The 24,534-nt window shown below is 38.6% G+C and overlaps 1 protein-coding gene across 1 annotated transcript; it reads left to right on the forward strand.

Moving 5' to 3' along the window:
• The first annotated feature begins 10,644 nt into the window (after positions 1-10,644).
• LOC139711553 (transmembrane protein 106B-like) lies at positions 10,645-22,735 on the forward strand. The gene is made up of 6 exons (XM_071623427.1): positions 10,645-10,900; positions 12,784-12,847; positions 17,660-17,819; positions 18,606-18,746; positions 20,859-20,902; positions 22,615-22,735. The coding sequence occupies exons 1-6, from the start codon at positions 10,660-10,662 to the stop codon at positions 22,667-22,669; spliced, it is 705 nt and encodes a 234-aa protein (XP_071479528.1). The 5' UTR covers positions 10,645-10,659; the 3' UTR covers positions 22,670-22,735.
• The last annotated feature ends 1,799 nt before the right edge of the window (positions 22,736-24,534 follow it).

Here is a 24,534-nt window from a genome sequence, read left to right on the forward strand (position 1 = left end):
CATGTGCTTTGTAATAATCAGAAGATTTCCTTTGCACAAACTGATTACAGGACAAAATATATGGATTGACATTCTTGACAACTGCAAGCTGTGTTGAATTCTTGACTGAAATGTAAAATATCAATAGGGATGATGGCTGACACTGTTGTGTGCCATGCTCTTATTTACACACTTTGTAGAGAGGCCATTGCCATTCCATCTTAGGGTGTTATGTATGGTCACCTTACACTGTACTCTATTGTTCTAATACTTTTAATACCAGCATGAATATTGTATTGAATTAGGGACTTGTGACACACGCCTCCCTGATTTAATAAATGAGCCATTCTGTGCATTCACTTCTCTGTCACCTTGGCAGACCAGCCATAAAAGATGTCTGACACAATGTGTTGGTGTAAACTCTAATCGTACATGTAATTGCCTCAAGGAAATCAATCTTTGGAATGTACACATCCTGGCTTAAGCCTTCAGCTCTGTGGTCACTGGAAAAGGCTCAAGGCTGTTATGTAAGGACATTGTCTTACTGAAATGATAAGGAAGTAATTCTGTTATATTTTGCAGGAAGGGCACTTGGAATCACTCATGTAATGATTATGTTCCCGTCTAAGCTTTTAAGAGCTTGGATGGATTATACAGTACAAGATTAACTGTTGTTACATTAGAACATGAAGTCCAACAAGAAGTATTATCCATATATTGTCTACTTTGTATCTTTATCTTTCTTTAAGGGCCTAAAATGTAGATTCTATGATGGTAGATTAGGATAGAGTGTATGGGAACTCTGGAATCTGACTTACTAGATCTCTTGATAAAGTAAGTTTTGCTTTCCCCATCTTAGTTTACCAACAGCAGCAGACCTCATGTGTGTGGTGCTATAAATGCATTGCTGCACTTCATTGGCCCGTAAGAAATCGGGGAAGACTAGTAACAATGTATGGAAACATAGTAGGTTTCCTGCCAGTGTTTGTTGCTGACTGCATACCATAGTAGGGTAGTGTGCAGAAGGAAGCAAATCAGAGTATTGTAGACCTTGGGCTGCCAGGCAGGGTTCTAGGAGGCAGTCATTTCCATGGACCATGTGTTCACATGACAGATGTAGCCTATAAACTTAACAGATAGGCCGCCTTTATAATCCTGTAGGCCTACGTGTATAGCTTTTATAGACCTGTTCAGAACCCGTTGCCAGAAGCTTTGCATTTACCAGTAGACATAACTTAAGAAATTGAATTCAAAGTTTCAGAAAATCACAGCACCAGAGATGTCAAGTGTTACTTTTCTGCAGTATTTTGCACTTGTATTCCTTTTCTGCCAAAAACACTGCAGGTTTCGTTAAAAAAAGAAAGAAAAAAAACACTTTCCCCAAATTGTATTTCTGCAATGTCTGTCACTGGAAGGGTAAAACTGCTGTTTTTCCGCCAAAAATGTGTTTTTCAGCCCTCAGAATACTGCAGTGCTATTCACAAGGTTGACTCTCTGCAGCACAATTTGCCAATTAAACACAAATGTGTTGCTCAGATGAATGGCTTTCTTCAAAGTTTTCTCACAATTGATTTTAAGTTACCATTGATGCTTGCATTTGATCTCAAGTTTTGTTTAAATTGCACAAATTGTTTCTGACATCTGGTTCTAGGCAGCTGGTTTCAAATCAAAAGGATGCATTGTATCGCAGTAGTTTTTGTTTGATATTTAATACTCTGACTGTATTGAGGAAGAATCTGGCAGACTCCTAAGTCATCTTGGGTGAAAATAAAGAAAAGAAAGCATATGTATGATTAATAAGCAAATTGAAGATGAGTCCCAAGTATACTCGGGCATGTGTCTATGGGAAATGCATATTGTAACGGGTTAAAGGAAAGATAAACCCAAGAGCAATGTGGATTAAGTGAAAGCAGCAACATTAGTAGAAAACATCAGTGAAAGTTTGAGGAAAATCGGACAATCGATGCAAAAGTTATGAATTTTTAAAGTTTTGGTGTTGGAACCGCTGGATGAGGAGACTACTAGAAGATATGACGTATGAGTGGACAACACTACAAAGAAAATACAAAGGAAATTCAACAAAAATTCACTTTTCTAGAATTATGAAAGAGCAATGGACCAACCTCTTTCAGAAAGCAGGGGTAATAATTGCTACCCTTAACATATGTCAATTTCAAGTTGATGGAATTTGTAATTTTCATGAAAAAAAGGATTTTTGTAGAATTTTCTTTACATTTTCTTGGTATTGTTGTCCACTCATACGCCATAACCTCTAGTAGTCTCCTCATCCAGTGGTTCCAACACCAAAACTTTAAAAATTCATAACTTTTGCATCGATTGTCCGATTTTCTTCAAACTTTCACTGATGTGTTCTACTGATGTTGCTGCTTTCACTCAATCCACATTGCTCTTGGGGTTTATCTTCCCTTTAAGGGATATATGGAATAATGAGTGGTGAAATGTCAGAAAGTCATCTTTGATGTCGTGTCCCAGAGAGGGCGTACTTCAATCATCATGGTGATATGATCATGATGCTGCTTGTGAGAGACGTTACATATATCTTATATCTATGGTGAATATAGTTTCTACTCCCAATGATTGAAGTCAGAATGTATCAAAGGGTTAAGGTAATGCATAACCAACCAAGCCAAAGAAAGTCAAATCTCTCATGAGATTCAAGAAAATTAACAGTGCAAATATTAAGCATGATGTAAGAGAAGTTGTGATAATATCATACCAAGACTCCTATTTTTAAGGCATTAGCAATTTTAAGATGGCAGTGACGAGTGTTACCAACATTCATTTGGTCATAACATTGTGATTGTTTCAAAATTGTTGCCATTCTCTTTGCTGCTTTCATTCAAAGCATATTAGCCATGAACCATTAGGCAGATCTTTTCTCTCTCTTTTTTTTTTCTACCCTCTCCCCTTTGGGAGAGCGATGCTACAGCGTACATTGCGTATTTGTGCCATGGTTCACTTCACAGTGTAAAAACCATTAGACCCAAAACTATCGAAACAAATATGTTTGCTCTTTGATAAACTGGGAAGTATGCATGTATTTCTTTGGAATTGAAGTGATAATTTCACATTGTATGTGATGACATCATGAAATGGAGTGTATGGAAGTTCTTCAAACACTCAACTGATGATATGAAGATGAACACCTTTGCGTGTGTGTTGTTTGTCTGACGGTTGATGGCAATAGCTCACATTAATTTTTGTGCTGTCTCTTTTTTTTTCTTTGGTATATTTTTATGTGTATCATGTTTGAAGAGGGTAAGAATAAAGTTTGTAAATATGCAAGTTTTCGACACGTTCCAGTGGAATAAAGCATGCAAACTAATGGGAGTTGTGTGATGTATTTTTGTGTAAAAATTGATTCAAAGCTTTTTATATGAAAAACAAACCATTAAATCTTTCTCTCTTTCTCTCTCTCACTCTCTCTCTCTCTCTCTCTCTCTATCTCTCTATCTATCTGTCTATCTCTTGCTCCTTGGTTCATGTCCATGGAAGTATAAAAGTGATGCCCATACACTTCATAATAAAGTCCCCTCAAGAGTAAAAATCAAATGAACAGAAAGTTAAAAGTTTCATGACAAAATCAATATTGGAACTTTAAAGTTGCACAGGCCTTTTTGATTCTGATATTTGTCACAAATTGACTTGGAACTGGAATGAAATGATGCTGTAACCTGCTTTCAAATCTTGTGTTCCTTCTCGAGTACCCTCTCAATACACACGCACGCTATATGATATGAAGAAACAAACTGATACAAGTAATGCATGTTTGGCCAATAAAGCATGAGTTTATTCGACTCCAGTTTTCAGCGCTTCAGGAGTCTTGTCGCCGAAAATTTGAGTCGAATAAACTCATGCTTTATCGGCAAAAAAAAATGCATTACAATGTACCTGTTTGTTTCTTCATTATATATATATTATATAAGAGAGAGAGTTCGAGTTCAAGAAGAATTTGTGTCTTCACATTCACATTGAAATGTTTCAGTAGCAGTGTATTCTAATCCAATGGAATGCAGAGTCAAACTGAAAGAGTCAAACCAAACCCAGAGTCTACTGAACACAGAGTTCAGTGGCCAGCTTTCTGCACACAGACTGATAGAGTTGTTGATTCGTTACTTTATGAATGTTTCCCTAGTCACCTCATTACTCAAATCTGGGAAACTCAAACTCCTCCCTATTATCATGCTTCCACAGGACAAGGATCGAGGTAAGAGCAGTAGTATAGTGAGGAAGTATATAGAGGAAGGAATACATTTTGAAAAAAAAGAGGATTTTTTGGTGAGATGAAAGCGTGGATAAGCTCTTCCATTTTTCCTGTCCTAAATTGACTCATAGGCATGCCTTTTAGAATAAGTATTGATGTTGTAATGCTGACGGCCATCAAAATGAATAACAAATATAGCGGGGAGCATGGGCCTGTCTTAGAACCCCTACATGAAACACTGCGCGCGGTACATTATTCAAAACAGTATTCAAATCCCAAGTGGTCGTTACCATTCTAATTCTACATGACTCGTATCTAGTTAATGTAAAACAGCATTAGGTTTGATATCTACCATAGTTATGAATATACACAACCTTGAAGGGGAGTGAAACCAAAACATTTGTGGCTTGAATGAATGCGAAGATTAGTAGAACACACTAATGAAATTTGGGGAAAATTGGACTATCCGTTCAAAAGTCGTGCATTATCTTAAAGTTTTGGTCTGCCATACCAAAATTGCGCAGGGAGAAATCAAAATATTCGATATTCTAACATTACGAAAGACCACTTTGCTTTTCTCTTTCAGAAGACGGGGGCTGTCATTGCCTCAAGATACTAGTATCAGTAATAAGTAGAGGCCTACAAATGACATTTTGTGGAATCCTTGTAATATTTTCTTTTTAGTGTCATACGGTGACATCATTATAATTTTAGCCCGTTAATTCTTAACTTATCCAGCAATGGCGGTACAAGTGAACCTTTTGATATTCATACAAATTTCGAACAGATTGTCGGTTTCCTCAAATTTTGCGTGCGATGTGTGTTGCATTAGAAAAACACACACGATATAACTTGCCTTTTGAGTATTGTTTTTAATTGCCTTGGTGTCTCCAAAAGTACTCTTTACTTCGGGGTTGTGTCCGTCAGTGAATAGGCCAACTGTTTTGGAGTCACCTCTGCCCATACAAGTTTAACCAGAAACTTGAAATTAGCAGAGTATATTGTTTTATATTTGGGATTTTAAAAAGAAATAGACAAAAGAGGGAGAAATGTGAGGCGAGATAGAAGTCGTGCGGTGGACGTTGTGGAGGGAATCCTAACGTCGCGTCGGTGGTCATTGAATGACTGTCTGGAGGTAGGGTGCGATGTCAAGTGACTGACGATCGAAGCATCGCGCGATGTAAGAATTGCTTTGTGATGTCACAATCGCTTTTTGTACTAAACTGTTGCCTTTCAAAGTGACATACAAAGCAGCGCGCGATGTCGAAATTGCGTTGTGATGTCACAAAGATTGCTTTGTTAGACATTGTTACAAGTCATATACTGAGTAATAGTAGAGTGACGGTACGAAGCAGCGCGCGATGTCAGAATTGTTTTGTGATGTCACAATTGTTTGTTAGACATTCAAATTGTTACATATACATCGTATCTGGTATGCGCGATGTCAGAATTACTTTGTGATGTCATAATTGCTTTGTGATGTCACAATTGCTTAAAAATTGTTACATTTCGTAGAGTGACTGTATGATTACAAAGCAGCACGCGATATCAGAATTGTTTTGTGATGTCACAATTGCTTTGGAAATCTATAGTCTAGCTAGTCAAGAGTGACTGTACGAAGCAGCACGCAATGTCAGCATTGCTTTGTGATGTCATAATTGCTTTTTTCGAAGTTGTTATACATTTCGTAGAGAGACTATTACTAGTATACGCTATACGAAGCAGTGTGCGATGTCAGAATTGCGTTGTGATATCACAATTGCAGGCTTCATGACATCATTTCACAAATATAGTGCACTATTTGGAAAATGTCCTCGAGCAGTGACGTCATTTTCCAAATAGTAAGACCTATAAAAATCCTATATAATGGATTGACACTGCCGAGGCCAACATTCTGAAATAGTTGGAAAATACTCAATAGATATGAATACCACGAATACCACCCTTTCACAGAGATGCCAAGTTCAAAAAACTTTTATGAGTGAGATTTTCATGACTCGGCGTTTCGGCGCTCGCGCGCATGCGCACGCGAACGAGGAAGGTGTCACCCCTCCCATGGTAGGGCGCTTTTTTGAATTATTAGCTCTTAATAATGCGATCTGGTGCATGCTTAAGTGACTATTTTTCACTAATTTTGAAAGACAAAAGGGAAATATACCTTCAATTGCAACTATCACTTGAATCCTTGGTGCTCCTTATTTTTGGCCCAAATTGCAGACTTCACCCGATGCGTGAGAAAAATGGGTGCCCTGCGTGAGATCGTGAGACAGGCCCTAAATGCTTGAGTCTCACGCAGAATGCGTGAGACTTGGTAACTCTGCTTTCAGAGCTCTGCTGACTCAGCCTCTGGACTCTTGCTCCAAGGCACATGGATGCTTTATTAATGATCTATGATGAATCGCCCCGGGCACTGCTAATCTGAATTAATCCCAAGGGTAAAATGCATGCACATGAAAGAATAAGCACATGTTTTCATGTGCTTGTATACACTAGGCCTACATTTCAAGATAATAAAGACTAGCTATGATAGTGGAATTTCTCATGAATATGTAATAGAGCATTTTGATTCCAATTCTGGTTATTGTTCAGCTAGGACCATTGTCAGGGTGTTAACCACACACTCCCATACACACCAATCGACCCCCGTGCAAAATTGAAATTTTGTACAGAGGGTTAAAAATTTACAGGGCAAAATCTGAAACCTAGCTTATAAATAAATCTTGAATTTAAAGAAACTGATTTATGCTATAATTTTTAAATTACCTCCAACAACATTGTACACTATTCAGCTATTGCTCATATATCAATGTCAGTGTTATCTGATTTCTTCTAAGAATTAAAAGTGGGAAATGTTTTTTGCAACACCTAGTACCAACGCGACACGCTCGCACCGGGTTACTGTATTCTTTATGGCGATGCTGTTGTTGTTGTTTTCTTTTCTTTCATTCTATTGTGGAGTCTTTTCGGGCACCCAAAGTCACATGACCACTAGGCTCGACACGTGAGTTTGTCTCGAGGATTATTTCTGTGTTCGTTGTGTACTCAGTATACAGTGTACACAAACTTCAGTACACAGCAATGTGCATGCGGTGTTTTTGTGTCAGCTTACATTTACCACCCGTACCCATGCCTGTGCGCATATGAACGCAATACTGTATATCATGTCCTTTCGCACGCTTTGGTAACATGCATGCATGCATGCATGCCCCACGTAGCTACAAACTTTGGCCCCACTGCATTGGTTGTAAGAAAGTACTGGTGATCGAACTTCGAAGCTTTCCATGTGAGTAGATATCGAGAGTAAATCTGTGCTAGCTATATATTTGACTTAAAATCGCTGTCTCTGCCCCTCGACTGGCAGATGCAGACAGCGAGCTAGTCGATTTCGACAGCCCAAATTTTGATATAATAAACCACAGGCAGTTCCACCTTCATCAGTGCATAAACCCACTCACCAGTGTTAGTGAGTGTGTAGTAGAAGTGCAGTCGACCCCGGGGGGGGGGGGGGGGGGGGGGGGGGGGGCGCTGCCTGCCTGCGCCTGTGTAGTAACCCTTTAGTAACAGGACGTAGGATAGGGCCTACGTGTGTCAGCTCATCTCGGTGTATTTAGTGGTTTAGATGCAGGGATATAGCAGTAACATCAAGTTAGGCCAGTAGTATATAGAGGGGTCTAGGTCCATCCATGGTCCATCCGTGCTGGGAGCAAAACCTCTTCGAGTCTGTGTAATTGTAGCGTTTATTTGGTGAGTGAATCTGAATGTTTATGACTTATGTCGTACACATTTCGCACCACACCGGGTCTAAAATTTACCTGAATTCCAGTTTTATGCTAGACCACTGGCACTAAATTATATTGTGTACCGTTAAAATTCAATCTGTGGTGTACAGTTAGCTCTTTTCCTGTCTCTCTGCCATTACAAGATCTCTCGCTAGGTGCCTACTCTAGCTTTTCACATGTAGGCCTAGGCCTATAGACCCCTAACGTTACTTGTTTTTCCCTTTCGTATTGGTTGGTTACAAAGCGGTTCATTGAGGTTTGTTCTGTGTTGCATGTTTGTGTGCATATTAAAGTGTGTGCATGTGTGTGTTTTGAATGAAATAAGAATGAAGAATGTAATGTCAATCTTATATTCATAGGAAATACTGTAAAAAAACAAAGTTATTGCGGCATGAGATTTTCACGAATTGGAGCTAATATATGGCCTTTTTCTCAGCATGAAATTTTTCGCAAGTTGCCTAGATATTCAATGTGCATAGTTTAGACAAGAACTTTCATGAGCATTTTAATTTCTCAAATCTCAACCCTTCTAAAATTTAAGATGCACACAAACATTCCTCATTTTACAGTAAATTTTAGTGATTTTCAAGTGGAATTTGGTAGATTAGAGATGAAAAAAGGGAGACAGGAGAGAAAATAGAGGCAGAGGAGAGAACAAATGGGGGAAACAGATAAAGAGAAAAGATGGGGAAAGGGGGAAGTTCATGAATACAAAGATAGGCACCTATAGCACTGGAAAGACATACACACACACAAAAACAGATTTGTAGGATCAAAAGTAGTCTTTAAATGAAAAGGAAAAGAAAATATGAAGGAAAGAAAGAAGTGTCAGGTTCAAAAGGAAAGGAGGAAAGGAAGAAATACAGATAGATTGACAAAGGAAAGGAAGAGAGAAAGATAGATCTACATTGTATCTTAAACCAAGACAAAAGATGAATATAAGGAAAAATTGTATTGTACAAAACAAAAAGGAAAGGATACTTTTTGGGAGAAGGAAAAACTATGATGAGCAAAAAAAAAAAAGAAGGGTAATGGAGAGGATAGAAATTAAATGTACCTGAATTAGGAAGGGAAAGATGGAAGCAAGGAAACAAAGAACAGATAAGAAAATAAAATTGAAAGGAAATGAAAAGAAAAGTTGGGAGGAAAGAAAAAGAGTCTAAAAAAGCAAGGAAAACGAAAGATACAATGTACATGTTACTTTATTGTACTGTATTTGAAATATGAAAGAAGAAAAGATAGATGCTTGCAAAGTGAGAGGCATTCAACCAATGAAAAGGAAATTCTGAGGTCTGACTTTGGTTCCTTTGATGATCCATTAACTGACACCTTTATACTCTAGGTTACACAAGCTTTTTATGGCTAGCAGTCCATAAAGATTGTACATACCATCTGTAAAATTGGCATTTAGGCAGAAACATTACCATACCCATAGCATGACATGCTGATTGTCTCACTGAAATGGCAAAACAAAAGAAGATTGAACAGACAAAGGGCAATCCTGTTGTTCTGTACGCCTCATTGGGTCTGTTTTACAGCAGGGCGTTGAGTGTAAACATGGACAAAGCCATGGTATTCCTGTACTACAACACATGAAATTTTTCAAAATCGTCCGGACTTAAGAATAATTTACCCCAAAATATGTGGATTTTAAGGGAATGCACAATATCAATTGTTGATATTACCGAAAATTGGACAATCTGCTCAAACTTGTGAATTTTCAAAGCTTTGCTTAAAATGTTGTGCATGTTCCTACTGGACAATGACACTGTAGGCCTACATACACCTGTACCTTAGATTTGTCACAATTTGTATGAGATCTGTGCTGTGCCAACCCCTCCACCCACCCCCCCCCCCCCCTCAAAAAAAAAAAAAAAAAAAGAAGAAGAAGAAAAGATACAACCCCACCACACAGAACCACACTTGCATGCACACTAACTCCACTATCCTTCTTCAACATGGAGCTACATGTGTTGTACAGGACATGTGTGGCTTGAAGAGCTCAGCTGGCCATATGGCTGGCAGGAAATAGAAATGCATGCTGCTTGCATTATTACGAATATACTCTCCCTTTCCCCCACCCCACCTCTCCCCAACACGCACACAAGTGTGTGGTTGATAGCCTGACTTCCTTGAAGTTGAAATGTATTTTGTATGATCTCGCCACCAAAAGACAGGTTTACAGCTCACATGTACAGTATGGGATCTGAGTCCAAGGCCTAAAATGTACACATGTTGGAACATCTTTATGCATAAACTCCATTTATTTACATAGTTGTGTACCTGACAATACTCTGTTTGAATTACCTTGTACAACTGTACTTCATTGTGATATCTGTGCCTTGTTTTTATAAAAGTAACAGATTTGTTCAAAATCTAGAACAGGTCAGAACATTTGTAACAGGTCATGAGTATCCTTCTATTTCCTGTTTGTTGGTTTGGAAGAAAAAAAAAATGCTTTAAGGAGACTTATTCTGGTACTAAAATAGAACCAGCATAAACTGTTTTGCCCAAAAGATTCACCTCATTTGTCGGTTTTCTTGTGTTCTGTTTCATTGTATGTTGATTAATGGCTTTCCAGCCATCTGTGGTTAGGAGTTCATTACGTGAGTAAAAAATGCTGAAATGTCTCCATTCTGCTTATTTGTGAGGTAGAAGTATGATGGGTGAATAGCCATGGAGGAAGGCGGGTCAGAGAAGCAGCCTTTGTTGGAGAGTGATAAAGACGCCAAGATGAGACGGCAGCACAGCAGTCTGAGTGCTACCGAGGCAACGCTCCTGGATCCCACATCACCGAACCAAACTAAACCAGAACCCAATGGAAACAGACTCTACGAGCCAGTGCAGTTCACTTACCAAGAACTATCGGACGGCTTCACCTGTCCTTCGTGTCATGGCCGGGGAAAGATACCGCGAGGTTTGTTTGTTTCTCTTGCCTCTTGTAGGTTTCTCAGCACTGATGTAGATTGGCTGAGCTTTTTTGTACTGGTATAAAGTTGTTATTTAAAGTCCTATCAACATTCCAACGGAAGTTTTGCAAGGTAAAATTGTGTATAAAACTTAAGAAACAGTTTCCTTCTTAGTTGGCTTATCTTTATCTGAGATTTGACCGTCAAAATTCACATTTACATAAGCTCATTTTGTTTATAAGATGTAACATTCAAAAGATATCCTAATAGAATGTCCCATGCCAATCCACAAAATCGCCTGTGCCCTGGTATTTACAGTTTTTTTATGCTTTTATTTGAGTTTCAAAGTATGTTTTCCCCCCCCCCCCCTCTCTCTCCCTCTATCTTATTGCTCTCATTTTATGTTATTTTAGGAACTTTCTATAAAAGTTTTTTATCTTTCTTTCCTGCAGTCCTTGGTAGAGCAGTGCTTAGTAAGCCAAGCTAGAATAGCAGATAAATATTCTCATTATGAATAAATGGACTACCAGGTACTTACACAATGCTCTACATACTGTACATGTATAATGGATTAAATGAAGAAAGAGTTAAACCTTCATTGGGAGCTTAAGACTACACTGGCAAACTCCTACTTTGGGTATGTGGCAATGCTATGTAGCTTTGTTAAAAGATACAGCGAAACAGAGGTAAAAGTCAGATCGTAGCAAAAGTGCATTTGTGAAGTGATTTGTGTAGATACTTTTCAAAGTCCTCGGTTGAAAATGAAAAGGGCGTTATGTTGTCTCGAACACTATGAGTTTAGTGGCAACTTAACACCCTTCTCAGGCTCACCCAACAAAGTATGACTGCCATATATGTTAGGCAAAAAAAAAAATCGTTGTATTGGCGTAACCCGCCCGACCCTGAAAAAAACCCCGACCCTGAACTTTTCAAAAAAAAAAAAAGGAAATACATTGTTTTTACCGAGAGAGGGCACGACACGGTTTTGCGAATTATCAAAAACAACAACAACAACAACAGCTGGTGTCGGAAAATGGCCGCGCAGACCCCCTATCTACGGAAGAGTTTTCAACAGACCCCCCCCCCCTTCCCCCATCTACGAAAGAATTTTCAATGGACACCCCTATCTACGGAAAAGACTAAAAAACACCCCCCCCTCCACTCCTTCATAAATTTCTAGGGACAAATCTTCCTTAGATAGACGTTGAAAACGGGAACACGCATGCGGTCTCCTATGGGTTCGAGTGGGGGGCCAAGGTGTTTTTCCATGTCCAAAATATGATTCTCTTTTAATATTTATTGCTTTTAAACCGGTGATATAACAAACTTTGGATGCAACAGACCCTCTCTATTGAATGGGGTTTTGTTAAATATGAGTTTTACACGTAAAATACAGGTAGCAAAAAAAAAAAAAAATAATAATAATAATAATATATCCGCCCGCCCGACCCTATTTGAAAATCTCATCTTACGCCAATACAACATTTTTTTTTTTTTTGGCCTTAATGTAATTCTGTGCATTGTTTCATGTTGGCAGGTCGATTTCACTACCTTTAGTATTCCTTTCCCCCAATAAAACAATAAATAACACTTTGAAATACTGTAAAACATGATATATTTGCGTCATGAAATTTTGGAAAAAAGGCGACAGCCTTTTTCGTGGCATGAAATTTTCACGAATTGCCACTGGTATTCAATACATACAGTGTAGACAAGAACTTTTGCGTGCATTTTGTTTTCGCGAATCTTGGCGCTCGCGAAATTTGAGAAATTAAAATGCTCGAGAACATTCCATGTTTTACAGAAAGTTAAGATAAACAATTAATGCATAAGTACCCTTTTGAAAGATATGAGATTTATAACAAATTGAACTCATTTCATTACACCCCAGGACAAGAGGCTGATCTAGTGGCTTTGATTCCATATAATGATTCTCGGCTCAAGCCCAGAAGGACGTAAGTACTCATGCTTGTGTCTTTGCTGTCAGTAATTACGTTTAATAAAAATGATACAAATTAACGTATGAGAAGAAATTGTTTTGTTTTTGAACAATGCTTTGTGATTAAACCAGCAGAGGCTCAGCCAACTGACAAACTTTCAAGTTCTTTATTTGATTCTGTGCTGAAATTTCAGAAAATGTACAATGGTACCAATAAGTTAATATCTAAGCTAATGGACAGTTAAACCTGTGTTTGCCCCAAAGTTGCTGTAGATTTCAAACCTTCCAGGGTAGCAAGACAAAAAATAGTCAAGTAGACTGCATGCAACATTGTTGAAGGAACGAATCAGAAAATGTCTGTGCATGCAAATGCAATGAATGGGAATGAAAGTTTTACCATTAACATGCATGGATGTTATTGAGCATATTGTGTTTTGAATATCTACAATGAATATGAAATCATAGGATCAGTATATGCAGTCCTAGCAGTGATATGAAAAAAACAAAACAATACATACTCCTGAAAAAAAGAAGAAGAAGAAAGAAGTGATTTTGGTGATATTTCATGGACAAAGCTAGATATGAAGATAATGAAGTTCAGTGGAGGCAAATTTGAGTTGCTAATTATGTTTAGTTTGACTATCTGACATTCCAATTGGTCCATGAGCTTGTCTGGTTGGTTTAAATATTTACTGAGCTGTTACTGCAAAGGTACTATGATCGTTTGTCATTCTGAATTCCTTTCATCCTTTGGGTGAGATGTCCTTTAACTTGAAATATGCAATGCCCTGAGAGTTGTAGACTCTTGAAATTCATGTTTAATTGAAATTGAAATCATGTAGATACCAGTGTAATTGAATTTGTGCTCCTCTCTTCTTTTGAAATTAACCTTTTAATATGTACAAAATGACCTCTCGCCTTATACTGAAAAACTATGTATTTTTGTTATTATTTATTTCATTTTTGCATGAATGAAACTTGTGTGTATATCACAAGAAGTACAGATTTGCAAAAGTAAAATAAACATGAAATTTTGTGTCTACACAGTACACTGAATGTCGGTGGTAATTTGCAAATTTCATTCCGTTAAAAAAAAAGGCCATCGACTTCAAGTCGCAAAACTTTTATATTGCAAATGTTTCTGGTTTTAAAGTACAGTTGAACCTCTCATATCCGGACAAGTCGGGACCGGGGCTCATCCGGATAAGGGATTTGGCCGGATACGGGAGACTCAATGCTTTATACATGTACATAACATACAAATGTACTGATGTAGCCCATTGTAGTACCACATGTAGTAATGTGTATACTGCAACCTTTTCATTGTTACATTTGGGGATGTTTGGGGATGTTGAAATGTCTGAAGGTAAGCAATTTGGAAGGAAATTTGATGTAATGTATGTTAATCATGTTGGAAGTAATATGTAATTCATGTGTGTTTGCGTAGGAGTTGTCAAGGAGTTGGGAATCCCCCTTTCCTCCCGTAATTATTTTTAAAAAAATCACGGCGAGATTGCGTCCGTATAATAGAGAGATCCGGATAAAGGGAGGCCGGATAAGAGAGGTTCAACTGTATACACTCTGGCTAAGAATATTTATTGGAATGATGGACACAGACATACAGCTACACAAACTACAATGTTCCAGAGGTTTTGCCATTGACAGCACACAAGTTCACCACTGGCATTACCACTCTAAACTGAGTTAGTAAATCAAGTGTGTGTGTATGTGTGTGTGTGTGTGTGTGTGTGTGTGTGTGTGTGTGTGTGTGTGTGTGTGTGTGTTTGTGTATGAGTGAGTGTGCTTCTTTACACAGCCTTAGTGAGAGACTTGCCTGTAATCTTTATACTGTTTGATCAGAATGATTAGGGAGAAATCTGGCTGCTCTAGACTAATAATCTCCTTATCAGCATATCCACGTGAGTCTCATGGATATCACATGAAGGCAGAGAAGTTTCCACAAAGATATCTTTCTGAAAATATCTATCAAGGGCAAGTTTCCCCAATTATTATTATTATTATTATTATTATTATTATTATTATTATTATTATTATTATTATTGTTATTATTATTATTATTATAATCATTATTGATATCATAATTGTTATCATTATTACTACTATTAATTATAATTATCATTTTAGAGTGATCTCCTTTACAATGTCTAGTTCTGTGAGCCAGTGCTGGTATAACGGGGCAATGAGCCATTGGTATAGTATTGGCATTGGGCTTTTAACTGTTTGCGAGATACCAAGAAACTACTGATAAGATTATACAGAATATACCTTTCTATTGAAGAGGAAAAGTTGATATATATGAAAATCGGTTTTACAATGGCTGAGATATTCAAAACAAAAACAAAGAGATCCTAATAAAAGGTAGGTCCCACCATTTATTAGCATTACTCAGTTTTCGATATCTCAGCCATTTTTGAACCAATTTTCATCAAATAAATGTCGAATCTCGCTTGGATTTACATGCTCTTTCATATTTCAAAAGAAGTTTCTCATTATCTCACCAAAAAAAAAAAAAAAGTTACAAACCTAAAGTTAGGGCTCAACCAAAACTATGCGATCCCTCTAGTATTTACATTGCCCTGTATCAAGCTTAGCTTCCTCAGTCTCACGTGTCTATGCCAGTGAGTTGTATGCATGAGGGAAGATTGGTACTTCCTGTACTAATGTGTTTCTCGTGTGGAAGACGTTGATTAAAGGTGGTGATATCACCCTGGGTGAGGACCAGAATGGTGGAATAAATGCTGGAGTGAATGCTTAAAGTGTTTTCTAATGGGTTACTTTTTTTTTTCCTGTGCAGCCATCTCTGCAAACTTTGACCAAATATCTATATGAACTAGAGAAGCACTCTGAGAGCGCAGACCTCCGCCAAGCAGCTCATTTCAACCACTGATTTTGTTCTTCCATAGAGATCAGTGATTTCCTAGATACTTTATTAAATGCATGCTGAAAATTGCCTGATTTCCCAAAATAGAAGACTTTTGTTACGTCATCAATGCCAGCTGCCGGCACGCCTCACCCTGGATCAGAAACTAGAGCACGCAGTCTAGTGCGCGGATGAAAACCATTCACAGCTTGAACTCCCAAGTTCATTGACCCTACTGGCCAAAATATCGAAAATTTTTCATAAAATCCATACTAGAGAAATTTCTGAATCACTTCCAACATTTAGTCATCAGTTTCTTGTGTCATTCTCAGCCTTTCCTGAAAGTTTCATCCAAATCCATTTAAACAGCTTTTCGAGTTATTTTGCACACGGACAAACAAACAAACAACCAACAGTAATGAAAACATAACCTCCCTTGGCGGAGGTAATTAGATCAAAAAGTTCTTTATATTCTCTCCATGCCACATAAGCAAACATTTTCTGTCCAAAGATCATCCCACTTATACAGTTTTTGTAGACATTGAGCCGCTTGTCTGGTCATGTGAGCTGGTAGACCTTCAAGGAAGGTCATTACCCAAAACTGCAGAAGGAAGGCCGAAGGAGACAACGTAGTTTGCAGGCACAAACCCTTGTTGGTTGTAACGGAGTCTACGCCACACTACTAAAATTGCAACACTGGTACTGTCCCATGGGCCCTGTAGTGTAGCCTCTCCTTGTTGGGAGCACCTACAGTGTAGGGAATTACTGTATGAGAGATGCTTTGGCGCAGACTCCTTTATGACCAACAAGGATTTGTGTCTGCAATCTAGACTCATGAGGCAGGGGGCCTTTGTGTATTGTCTGGAAGAACAAACCTGCTTTGATCAGTTCAGAGAAGTTGTCCTTCAAATCTATGGCAGTAATCAATTCTGTAATGCACTTTGGTGCTGTGTCTGGTATTCTGAAAGGTATGTCGACATTTCCTGGTTGCCTTGCTGTAGGATGACCGGAGGCAGCTACAAACAGTGCAATAGTAGTACACTGAAATATTTTTTGCGACTTTTCACTGACCTAGTGCCACCAATACAGGATGCTAGGTGGAATCTCGTTGAAAAAACACTATGCAGGCTTATTACTTGTACAGTTACAGTGTATAATATAATCCATGAGAGAGAAAAAGTAATTTGCTCCCTCTATTTCCTTCCATAGTAAAAAACTGAGAAAAAAATATACTCACATAAATAACTAACTGCAATGTTCAATAGAAATTGAAAAAAAGAAGAAGCAACAAATAAGCAGGCAGTGATCAAATGATTCTGACCAGAAACCTTTGAGCAGCCTAACTCTGCATGTGTGTGTGTGTGTGTGTGTGTGTGTGTGTGTGTGTGTGTGTGTGTTTAATGTTGCTTACCATTGTCCTGATTTATCCCCCCCCCCCCCCCCCCCCCCCCCAGTGTCGGAAAATGCTGACCAGGACCTATTTGTCAATTTTCCTACAATGTCCACTATCCCTATTCCTGCAGAGATCATTGTTAGCAGATTATTCGTTAAGATCTCTAGACCAGAAATCCTAACAATGGGTTCAGGGATGTTGTCCAGTGATGTTTGTTGTCACTTTCCAAACATTTTTTAAAAAGATGTATTTATTTTTTTTCTTCATCATGACCAATATTAAAATTGCTTTGAGGGGAATGCATACAAGTCATGCCTTTTAGCTTCTCCGTTTTCAACATTGTCAAGTAAATATAATGCATCTTTGCTTTAGAACCTATTATGTTATGAGCACACTATTATTATTTCGACATATTTGGATATATATAAAATATATATATTTCTTTATTAGCATGATATGTTTTGTAAATTTATATGTTTTTTGTTGAAGATGATGATGAAATGAAATGAAGTTAATCACTCCATACATCTGTCTGGTCTTATTTTCCCACACAGGTTCCTCTCAGTCCTGGTGTCAGTGCTGGCCTGTGCCACTCTGGCTGGGGTGCTCTGTGCCTTCCTGGTACCCAGGCAGCTGGAGATGAAAGTGATAGGGGTGGAGACTCAGGCAGTGTCCATCAATACCACTATCCCCAGCATGAGTCTCCTCCTGCAGGTCAGCACAGGGTATCCCCCTTTCATAGGATGGGGTTTCCCCTTAGGAAGGGGTTTCCCCCTTACTTTACATCTTTCTTTGAGAAGCAAAATGATGTGCTGTTAATACATGTTATCAAACCTTTCAAAAATGCATGTTTCCGTACAAGACATGATAATTACTTGCATGAACATGATCATGCGTGTGTCTAAATTGGTTCTAGGACAATTACCCCTTGTAAAATTACCCCAGACACTTTCCCTGACCCTAACACTAACACTAACCCTTATCCTAATTCTGAACCTTATCCTAACCCTAAACCTAATCCTAACCCTAAGTTATACTCTAACCCTATCACTAACTGAGTTTTTAACTGGGGGTTGATTATTCTGATATGGTCTATGTAAATCATGTTTGTACCCGTACAAATGTGCAAATACCCTGGTTGTCTTTGTTGTTTTTTATCTAATCATTTTGGAATGATTTTAGGAATCCATCATAGTGCCAGATATTCTCAACACTTTATAGTAAGTATATACAATTTTTGTTTTCATAGCAGGATCACAAATTTTGCATCCTTCATATGCTTGAATGATACCGATATATTTGGCCATTGCCTTGCGCCATGATTGCGAATTTTTTAAAGACTTGCAAAATTTGTCAGGAAGTCCCAGTTTTCAAAAAATTGACTTGCTAGATATGGCATCTTGCAATCTTTGCCCATTTCCAAATAGCATGTACTGGGTGAATTTTATGAAAGCAAAAGCATTTGATTGAAAGTATTGTCCTTGTTTTGTTTGTTTTCAGACGGAGTTCTCTGTCTACAACAAGAATTTTGTGTCAGCTTACAGCCAGAATGCCACCGTCACAGCGTACTGGAGTGATCAGATCAAGGGAGTGAATACCACCATCATGTCTGCAACCATTGGAGGCAGAAAGTCACATGCGGTAGGAACACTAGCTCATCTAGTACATACAGATATGGATTGCCTTTTGGGGGTTACATGATATGCACATGGACATGTGTACATGTACAGTCGACGCTTGGCTTTCATTTAGTATTCTTGCCTGTTTGAGGGGTCTTCACTCCATTATATCGCTATCTTAAAGGGATGGTATAGTTTTGGTTGAGACCTAATTTTAGGTTTCTAACATTTTTAGTGAGATAATGAGAAAGCTTTTATGAAATATGAGAGAGCATGTAATTCCATGAGGAATTCAACATTTATTTGATGAAAATCGGTTTTGAAATGGCTGAGTTATCCAAAACAGAGCAATTCTAATAAAGTGTGGGACCCACATTTTATTACAATCGCTTTGTTTTACTTTGTTTTGGGATGCTTCAGTCATTGCAAACCTGATTTTCATCAAATAAACTTTGAATTCCTCCTAAAATGGTATGTTCTGTACTAGGTCATAAGTGTTTTCTTGCTATCTCGCAAAAAGTTATAAGCTCAATTCTCATCTCCACCAATACTGTATCATCCCTTTAACTCGTGTGCTATGACCTGAGGAGTTTGCTCGGAATTCCAGAGCATGAAGTGTAGATCCTTTGAGACAGTGATAGCAACACTTCCTCAAATAAGAACAGTCTATATCTGTGTTAAACATGGAATGTAGAATTAATGCAATTTCATTTGTGCGATCATGATCGCGGTAGCCAGGTCACACTTCGGGCGCTGCCATAAAAGTTTGCATTGCAGTCGTATCGGACAGGTCACCTCACACACTGTGGAAACCAAGCATTTACAGTACATGTGCACACATCCACACAAACTGCTGTGTACAGACTGCAACGAGGGCAGTTTACTGCTATGGAGCAACTAGGCACTATAGGGGCAGGTTTGGTACTATGAGGCTGCAGGCAGGAGTTTAATTCATGCACGGGGTCTGATTTCAACCAATCAGAATTGAAGACTCATTAAATGAGATTTAAAATCTTCATATGATATCATGCCACTGCTTGTGTGTGTCTTTTTCAAAAGCTCTCCAAGTACAGTATGTGAAGGGGTATATGTATGTGATATGTGCATGGTCATTTGGGTGATTGGTCAGTTGGTCTGTTTTCATTTCTTGTTGGAGAAAAAAAAAAGAAAAACTTCTTTGCAGATTACTTGGTACAAGCATTTTTATCATTTGAAGCTTTTGCAGCAGAAGAAAACTCTCATTTTCCAAATCTTTGTGAGTCACATGGAAGGGGCAGTTTTTATCTAAACTCCTCTTAATTAAGCAGATGTTGCAATTGCAGTTGAGAATGTAGACCACAGCCCAGACACAGGTAGTCTTTGATCATGTACAAGTATTGGTGAATATACGTTTATACTGTACCACACCATACTTCCTTGTTTGACACTGTATGTTTCACATAAAAATTTCCTCAGCCTATCTTCATTCTTGTATTGCGTTGAGCAATGTTTACCCATTCTCGATGTGAAAAGATATACCAGTTGGTACCATGATAATGACCTTAGCTGTGTTATTGTATATTAATGACTTGCTTGTCCTCATAACTATTACAAGTGTTACAGTATCAGTGCTAAAGTGTGTTTATTAGATTCATTGTCTTAATGACTCTCATAAGGTAATTCTACTTGGTGGAGGTATAATCACCTTCAGTATGAAGATCTCTTGTGTGGCCTTTTGTTTACTGGATTCGTGCCAGACCCAAGAACTGCACTTCACAGCAGGCTGTTGAAACATGCACTTCAGCAGTGAATAGTTTGTTGATACAGAGAGGTTTAAATAAATTAGTCAACTCAAATGTCTTCTTTTCCAGCTTGCATACTGTACCCATGTAACTTTCAGCTTTTTAAATGATTGTCATTGTTACTGAGAATGCCCCCTGATTCTGGAACTTGCCAACATACATTTTACAGTGTAGCTTGACAAAAAATGGTCCCTTGTTATTCAGAGCTTTTATCTGATGCTGTTTGATGAAGTAATTTACAGGTACAGTCAGTCTCTCTCTCTCTCTCTCTCTCTCTCTCTCTCTCTCTCTCTCTCTCTCTCTCTGTTGCAGCAGATAATCAGTTCTCTCTCTTTCCCTCAATTTCATTTCAGATCTTTGCCAATGTCACAGCCACGTTCGTAGAACCCTTTCTTGTGTAAGTATGCTTGTGAAAATTATGTGTGTGAATATGTATGGGCCTTGACGCGAGAAAAGAGCCCTTAGGGCATTAAATACCGAAAATGAGTTTTCACCTCCACATTGTGGAAGGAACTCTGACGTATTTAGATATGCAAACCTTTTTCTGAAATTCCTATCCTAAATGACCCCATCACGACATTCAAAAAAGCAAGTTTTGTCCAAATCCTGTCACTTTCATAATAATAATTTGGATAGAAACTCCACATTTTATTGTCCAAGAATGGAAATTCATTTTGCCCAATTGATCGTGGGCCCGGCAGCCACTGAGCAGCGCCAGATCGACGTTGCTCTAACCTTTTCAACTGTTGAACGGCAAACAAGGTAGCAACAACTCCCATCTTTTAAAGTCTTTGGTATGACACGGCCGGGGTTTGAACCCACGACCTCCCGATTGTGAGGGCAGCCGCTCTACTCACTGAGCCAACACATCGGTACATTTATGATGAGTCTATGCATGTGCGCGCAGTTAGCTAGTTGATCTTTTTTTGCGCGTATTGCTTTGTCAAACTTCCGTGCCGTTTTCTGGCGTTTGCGCGCAGCGGAGCTAAGGGCCCTTTTCTCGCGTCACAGCCCATATACAAGGTACAGTGGGTGGGGATCAAATTTGACAGTTTTCTTAGTATGAATGATCTGGGGAATAGTACAACAGTATACCTACAGTTCAATTATCACATTAACACTGCCAATCTGATCTTGTCTTTGCATTTGATGACATAAATGGTGTCCCGGAGTACCAAATGAAAATCAGCCATTTTGTTGAATTATTTAATATTTTGAAAAGGTTGTACCCTGGGTTGCCAAAAAGTGGAAATTATTTTGGTGCTGGAGCTAGCGGCGCTAGCCACTACACTGCAGTGCACTGAAGCACACGCTATTGCTAGCACAGCGTGCCATGCATGCATCGTATAACATGCAGTGGCATGGGAGTGACTATGTACACGCACACACAGTGCATGCATTTCTCTGCGGCTGTCCTCGAGTGGACGTGAGGTGGCGCTACACAACGCGATAACCCCCCGGGGTACTACAGTACCCCGGGGTAATGCGTGCTGCATCATTTACCAGTGATGCAATATTTTTTGCTCATAATCGAAATAAGATATTTGGTGCTCATTAATGAGATCTTTAACCAAGATAAATGCATTGATAAAGATACAGTCATAAGAGAAATCATAATATTTGAAGATCTTTGCCCAATCTGTGACAGCAGTCGTATGAGCAGCTGATTGAGTTTATTCAGTAGTGCTGACCATTGCCATGCTGGAATTTATTTCCTGGTCTGACCTGCCCAAAGAGGCAAAGAATGTCATGGATAATATCACAAGAATTTAGATTTTACAGGAATAAACTTTTGCTTCGTGCTTACTTCCTAGCATAGCTACAGGCTTGATACTTGAACAATGTACTATGTTGATGTTAGTGGTACAAGCAATTTGAATTGAGTGACTGAATATCTTAGTAATTTTCTTTTGTAGCTCTCAGGATATGATTTGAAGCTCTTATCTTCAGTCATACCTGGTATATTTTTTGATAAACTATACATGTACTTATAAATCTGGAAAACCCAGTTTATGCTGATCTCTGTGCACTGCTTTCATATGGGCAATATTTTATGTTTCAACTATCTAATAATGCCTGGATCCCCTTGTGTCATTCATATATCTACAGGTCTTACTGTGATGGCCCCTCTCCCACTCATATCATTTACATGCAGTTTGTGTAAGTATGACTTTATTGTTTCAACTCTTCAGCTTGGGGATGGGCCATTTAAAATTCATTTAAAGATTCATTACAGAACGTATAGTGGTAATTGAGACTTTGCTGGCTGGAGGAAAGTCCTGTAAAGTAAGGTAGTAGACCCTTTAGCTTGGGTGTTGTAATGCTTGTATGTATCGTGGCTTTACTAAAGAGATATTGTTTTTGATGCAGATCAATTAGGAATAATGATCATACTTATTGAAGACAACTTGATCTTTGTGTAGCCCACATTCTCTACTTAACTCCTCCCATGTACTCAGGATTTATCCGCATGACTGAAGAATCAGTAGACACATTAAATCATCAAATTGGCAACCTTTTTTTTGCTCTTATTTGAGGCTGAGGAAGTTTTGACCAATGTGTGTAGCCGAATTTCTATCTTCTGTTTGCCTTTAATGAAATAATTTGTGTGTTGTTTATTTAAGTAAAGTGGTTTGCTGAAATTGCCCCACCTTGTACCGTTCGTTAGTGCAAGACTCTGAGAAATCCAATATTTCGTGAGGACTGCCCAAAATGTTCACTGGCTTTTACCTTCTTACTACATGGCACACAAGGCACTGAGTGATATACCATATACCAGCAATGCTTTGGTTCATTGCAGCTTAGTCTCACACCATGCAATAAAAAAAAAATCATAAAATTCAAAAACAGGCATTTAATATGATTAACCAAATATGTGAATCTGAACATAATGAAAGTAATAGTGACCCTCCCCCCCCCTAAAAAAAAAGCAAGCAAACAAAAATAAATGCACATGACAGGCATTTTATCCATGATTATTTAATACAGAAAATGCTGTTGCATGAAATGGTAGAAGTTTCTTTCGTTAGAAAATGCTGAAGATAAGAACATAACATCCTGGTTTTCATGAAGGACAGTACAAGAGCTCACAGCTGTCTTCACTTATCTGTCACTTTAATATCTCTTCATGTGTTTGGCTTTTTAGAGAGGCCACCTGTCTGTAATGACCTAGCCTATAATCTAGGTGGAGGATGTAGCTATTGTCTTTGCTAAGCGATATGTCTGATGTGGCAAGACTACAAACAGTGGAAGCATCCACCACCTGTATCCATTCATCTTGCTTTTAGTCATTGTTTTCTTATTATCGACTATGAATCGATGGCAGTTCTTAGGACGAAAACTGCCAGCAATTCATAGTCGATAATAAGAAAGCAACGACCAAAGCAAGACGAGTGGACATAGGCAATGCATGCTTTGTGTGCATCCACTGTTCATAGTTTCGTCGGATCAGACGTACATGTATCACTTAGCAAAGACAATAGCCTTGCCGCGTCAGACATTTAGCGTGACAGTAAGGACTATACATCCTCCGCCCAGATTACAGGCTAGTAATGACCACATTTCACAAATCTTCACTGAGAAATCTTTGTGGTCAGATCTATCTGTACTCGTTTTGGATGACATTGTCTTCTTTCAGAGCAACTCTCCAGTTTAGACTGATGGCTCAGAACCAGCAGCTGACCAACACTTACTACAGCGCCATCAAGTGTGCCGACATCGACATCTGATGACCGTCAGAAAATTTACAGACACGGACATGTCCACCTTTCATGTCATCTATTCTCATGGTCATCTATGTGTCACTTCTGGTAGCTGGAGAGAAAACAAACAACTTGCAGGTACACACCTGCGGAGCTGGGACATGAATTCAGTGTACGAATCTAGGGTGATACGGATGACGCAATACGCCGTTCATGTACTTGGACTGTCAGCGTTGTAAATCTTCAGCCTGCCACTCCGTTCCGTAATTTGTCAATGAAATTTCTAGTGGCTATCAGAAATGTTACGATGGACCATATCGGAATGTTT

Source organism: Diadema antillarum, unplaced genomic scaffold (assembly GCF_040938485.1).
Source record: "Diadema antillarum isolate AM-2024a unplaced genomic scaffold, OU_Dant_1.0 seq00001670_RagTag, whole genome shotgun sequence".
NCBI classification, from domain to species: Eukaryota; Metazoa; Echinodermata; class Echinoidea; order Diadematoida; family Diadematidae; genus Diadema; species Diadema antillarum.